This window comes from Mytilus edulis, chromosome 6 (assembly GCF_963676685.1).
Source record: "Mytilus edulis chromosome 6, xbMytEdul2.2, whole genome shotgun sequence".
NCBI classification, from domain to species: Eukaryota; Metazoa; Mollusca; class Bivalvia; order Mytilida; family Mytilidae; genus Mytilus; species Mytilus edulis.
In genome coordinates, this window is record NC_092349.1 from 74,831,071 (window position 1) to 74,837,070 (window position 6,000).

Consider the following 6,000-nt stretch of genomic DNA (forward strand, 5'->3'; position numbering starts at 1 on the left):
GTCATAAACCTTGTGTCAAAATTTCATAGATTTCTATTAACTTAAACTAAAGTTATAGTGCGAAAACCAAGAAAATGCTTATTTGGGCCCTTTTTGGCCCCTAATTCCTAAAATGTTGGGACCAAAACTCCCAAAATCAATACCAACCTTCCTTTTGTGGTCATAAACCTTGTGTTAAAATTTCATAGATTTCCATTCACTTTTACTAAAGTTAGAGTGCGAAAACTAAAAGTATTCGGACGCCGGACGACGACGCCGACGCCAACGTGATAGCAATATACGACGAAAAATTTTTCAAATTTTGCGGTCGTATAAAAATCATGTATAGAACATCCTATGGATTTAGTGTACTACTTCAGAAATGATAAACAGTCAGGGATAAACATGACCTTGTGGAATGTGAAAATAAAGGTATCAACAAATGTTCATAGGAGTATAACAATAACATTATGCTGCATTTTAGTTTCTATTATAACAAAATCAAAAATAATTTATATTGCACTGTCACTTAATTATACATTGTACTACAATGTGGAATTGGCAACCTTTTAATAAGCTCATTTAAAAGATCCAATATATAAGTTAACATAGATCATATTTATAATAAGTTTCAGAGTTCGCAAAATCTTTTTTTCCCTGGTGGTCCTTGAAGAAAATCTACTGGTCCTCACTATGAATTCTATTGAAAAATACTAAAATTGTGTCAGTCCTATGCAAAATTTTGGTGGTAAAATCCTGAGGACCACCAATTTTCCCGAACTCTCAAGTTTTCTAAATACATGTACAGTCAAATTCCCAAACCAAATCTACATTTACAAAAGGTTTTACAATGTAAGTTATTTGTGGTAACTTCCTCGACTTAAATTTATAATTTACCAGTCATACTTACATTGTATAATACATGTACATAGAACGCTCATTGAAATCCAAAACATTACTAAAGACACTGACATAGCAAAGGAGTTGGGATATTCTTAAGATGGAGCATCTTGATCTTTTTAAACTCCTGATTCTTGATTATCATGATTATTAAAAGACAAATTTACACATCGAACATGTCCAACAGATGAAGCCCAAATTTGAATTTGGGTTAAAAATCATTCCAGCTAGGTTATTCATGTACAAAATGTACATCATGATCATGATGATGTACATGTGAGTGTTTTTTAATTTTACATTTTTTGTAACTTAAAAGATTACTCTTACACTATACTCATACATTGTAGTGATTCAGATTATACTATACAAAAGCACTCTAGATTAAATCTACATGTATAAACTAAAATACAATATTGCAAAGAAACAGAGGATACAACCTGTGGATTCATGGTGGTTTAAGGCAATGTCTGACAGATCAAACCACAAAATGTGTCTTACATTGTATTTGTAATATTCTACTTGGTAGGATCTACCGCAAGACACTGAAATCATTAAGGCCTTCAATACTAATCCTTTTTTTTTTATTTCTAGATTGGAGCGCTGTCTTGTAGTCCAGACTCAGAATCCCAAATGAGTTTATTTTAACACCTTACACAGGGCCTTGATTGCCAAGTTGTCCAAGTACAAAATGAAGTTGAACTACTTTTTATCTACCCTGTCAACACTCAAGGTTGTGATTTCAAATCCTGCACATGGAAGGTGCGTTTGACTCTTAAACTCGACTATGATTGCCCGTTTTTCTGTATAGACCATAGTAAATGTTTGGTTCTGTTCAGCTTCCTCTACCAATATAAACCCATGGCAACAAATAATTGCACATTACATGAAGAGCTTGAAGGGGTGTTTATCATCAATCAATTCATGAATACCTTATACATGTTATATGCTAAAAGGGGCAATTATCCTTATTAAATAGATGTAAACTTGTACCTCTGTCAATTTGTACTCAATCTTAACAACTACATGTAGTACCTTTAACCATGTTAACATTTCATTATTTTACCTATTCAAACACAATGGCATTGAATGATTTTATTGTATTGATTGTATATTAAATAAAGGAGACTATCTAATCGATGCTAGATGTCCGCCATAACTGGACATCACCAAGGTTCTTATAAAATTTTGAGGTAATAATAGAAAATGCAAAAGTGATTGTTTAATCATGTTTATAACTTCAATACAAATGCAATAATTCAAGAGATTTTGGTTCTCGGTTCAGGAGGCACATATTTCCAAAATGCAATATTAAAGGTCTATATAACAACACACAAGAAAATGTTGGAAGCCACAACACAGACATTTGACAGAGAGATTTTGTATGACACCAATAGGTCAACAGCCGAATAGGTCAATTGGCCAAGAATCCCAAAAAATATGTTTAGACTACTACATGTATATATGTTGGGGGTCTTATTGGGGGTTCTGATCCCAGATCCAGGTTACTGTTTTATCAGATGCCTGTATCCCACTTACACTATGTACAATGACCCAATGTTTGTAAGCAATTCTCACTTTTTTGTAATTACCCGTGTCTCGCTAGACTTCATTTCCCCTTTTCACGGCACAATAATATTTGACTTTTACTTGTCACGCTAACCACAAAATAGGCAATTCTGTGTCACGCTTAGACCCCAATGAGACCCACTATGTTTTGTATGGTTTTTTAACTGAAAGGAATTCATATTTAGGTGGATGGTAGATCAACAGGTAAGCATGGTGAGGTTAAAGAAAAAGACTGTGAACACCATCATAGATTTTTTTAAAGAAGCTTTTATCTTTGAAAATACACACTTGGTTAAGATATTAAAAGTTGCATCATCGGTGTGTCATATAATTTTTTAAACTGTTTAATAAAGGCACCATACGTACTGGTTCGTCATCAGGCTCAAAATAATCGTCGTCTGAAATATCCTCCTCCCCTTCAGGGGTATCATGAAGCTCTAGGTCAAAAACACCAGCCATAATACTACATTTGGATAAATCTGTATATGTCTGTGTAGTAAATTAGGATTGTTTTACATTCATTCAGACAACGACGTTAGGAACTAAGGCGAGGGATTCCTAATGACGTAGAGAATATCACATGGAACACTCTTCCGGTTGAAGGATATCCAATTAAATTCCGTTTAAACAATAACGGAAGTCATTTTCAAAAGAACAGCTAATTTCATTGGTCCTATCTTTGTTCCATTTTTAGAAACGGTGCGATACCAGCTCTGTAGGGATAGTTTCTGCTACTTAGAACTAGAACTACAATGTATGCACGAATAATTCACAAGAACACAAACAAATGCACTCTTATGCAATAAAACGTTGATTTTTTTTCTGCTGAAAACTTTCAATTATTCGATATTGAGTTTGGCCCAGAAAATTGTAAAGCGCACCTGCAGGATCCTGCAGGGTGTATATAAGTCCATGCAGTTTAGAAATCTACCATATAGAGTATAGACCTCCAAATAGATCAAAACTGATCGTAGATAATCTTACAATAACGATATGATTATTTATTATTGAATACATTATACAAATGTATTGAGAAACAAATTTAGTACTTAGTTGAAAACAATATTTTGGTTGGCATTCAGGGTTGGCAAAAACCCGGGTTTTATGAGTATTGCCCAGCCCAGTGGGAAATACTGGGAAAACCCGGGTTTTATGAGTATTGCCCAGCCCAGTGGGAAATAATGGTAAAAGCCGGGTTTTACTGGGTAATACTGGGCAATAATGGGTAATATAGAATACTGGCCTGAATTTTAAAGAGGATTCATTTATCAAACACAAAATGCAATACATTTAAGATATATATAAACCTATTTTTATTTATAACTACATGTACGTTTACTTGTTTGAGAGTCCTATAAGACATACATGTACAAATGTACAAGTGTATACTATACATTTGAGAAAGAATTATTCTAACAACTCTGAGATTATTTTTTTTCAACTATATATATATAGCTATAAATATAAAGAATTGACCAATTACATGTAATAAAAATTACTTACTAATTAACAAGTAATTATTCAGATTAGAACATAGATATGTTTATATAACAATAATCAGCCTTTTCATTTCTATAAGAGTTAATGATAAGACCCTGTAGGGTGTTTATTTAGCAATCATGATTGCATATATAGCAATTTAATTTACAATCCACAAAAACACTGTAATAAAATGTATAGATTATTGAAACAATGCTTGGAAATTAACAAGGAATCCTAAAATGTGTAAATCTTGTATTTTGCCTACAAGAAATTTAAGTAGAGAAGATAATGAAATTGAATTTTTTATCTTCTAGAAATGACTCTCAATGGTTATCTGTATAGACATGAAAAAGGCTTTCGACACGGTAGACCGTATATTAATTACTCTGGTATAAGTTACAAGCGTTGGGCATCTGTGGTGAATTCTTAAGTGCAGTTCAATCTCTTTATACAGACGTACAATGTACTGTACGGGTTAACAGTGACAATACCCCGTGGTTTGACGTTTCTAGCGGTGTGAAACAGGGCTGTATACTGTCTCCCACGTTGTTTTCTGTTTTTATAAACGATTTAGCCAGCAAAATCAACGATCTAAAATGTGGTTTACAGATGACAACTCTATGCTCAGTGTTTTATTATATGCAGACGACATAGTGTTGCTGGCTCCTGATGAAATTAGTTTACAGCGAATGATGGATACGGTTACCGAATGGTGTGAAAATTGGAAGTTAACTATAAATGGTGATAAGACAAAAGTTATCCATTTCAGACCTTCTACAATGACAATCTCACGAAGTACAATTTTCTTGTGGTGGTCAATCGATACAGTTCACAGACTCGTACAAAAATTAATATCTAGGTGTGTGGCTTGATGAGCATATAACGTTTCAAAAGAATGCAAAAGAGCTCGCAAAGTCAGCTAGTCGAGCTCTTGGAGTGGTATATGGAAAAGTGATATCAGCCGGTGGTGTGACCCACAGTGTATTTAGCAAACTTTATTCAACTATGGTAGAGCCTATACTCCTCTACGGAAGTGGAATTTGGGGCTTTAAAAACTTTAGCCAAATCTCGACCGTCAGGGCCGTAACTACCTATGAGGCAGGGGAGGCAGTTGCCTCCCCTGAATTTTCTACATCATTTTTTTGTTTTTGAAGTAATAAAAGGGAAGTGACAATATGTACACGAAGAACTTGAATTTGTACAACACACGTTTACAGTTTTAACAGTGTTATCATGATACGTGATATATATCTGTCATTTTTAGGATTTTTTTTGTCGAAAGTGAACCATTTCAGTATTTGGTTTTTTTTTTTTTTTCGTGTGGCCATCCATCTGTTATTCAATATTTCCTATGTCGTACGAGAACGCATATGAAACTTTGTTATCGGCAATTTTGATTAAAAGTTAACTCATCACATTTATTTACCATGTTTAGGGGCTCAATTAAGCAGAGGAAGTTCCTTTTTTATTGTCAAGATTCAAAGTTTTATTTAGAGTCGAAATTCAATAAACTACATAAATACAAGCTCTAGTGAGCTTTTCAAATCGACTTTTGTGAATCTTTTATGATATCGGAAATTCGTTACCGGCTGAATCAGCTTTTGGATAATTTTTTTAACGTGTCTAGTCAGACAGTACGTCTCCCGATCGTACGAGAACATTATGGTCATTGACTCAATGCCTTAATTAGTAGTTTAACACTCCCATTCGTTGTAGTTCTATATATGTCTATTCAGCTTTCAAACTATGATATTGAAATTCAAGGTCCTCGATAAAAAAAAAAATATTCCGTTTGCGTTCTATTATCTTACTTGATATGTTTTTTTATTAACTTACCAGTTTGATTTCTAACAAAAATATCTTTAAATACAGATAATAAGTGTTTGCAAAACAAATTGCTCCCGAGTTTCAAGCATTACTGATGAGTCTTAAAGTAAGGAAATCGAAGGAAAACAGTTCTTTTTTTTCGCCATTTTATTGAGAGAAAAAAATCGGCGGTCACAATGTATTTAATGTTAATAATTATAGTTAAAAGTACGACCTTCAAGACGGAGCCTTGGCTCACCCCGAACA

The 6,000-nt window shown here is 33.6% G+C and overlaps 1 protein-coding gene across 1 annotated transcript in view; it reads right to left on the bottom strand.

The window, feature by feature from the left end:
* LOC139528411 (ribosomal protein S6 kinase beta-1-like) overlaps positions 1-3,055 on the bottom strand; it is a 41,762-nt gene extending 38,707 nt beyond the window's left edge. The window contains exon 1 of the mRNA XM_071324387.1: positions 2,812-3,055. Coding sequence (XP_071180488.1) covers positions 2,812-2,904 — 93 coding nt within the window. The 5' untranslated portion in view covers positions 2,905-3,055. The remainder of the gene's footprint in view (positions 1-2,811) is intronic.
* Between the last annotated feature and the right edge of the window lie 2,945 nt (positions 3,056-6,000).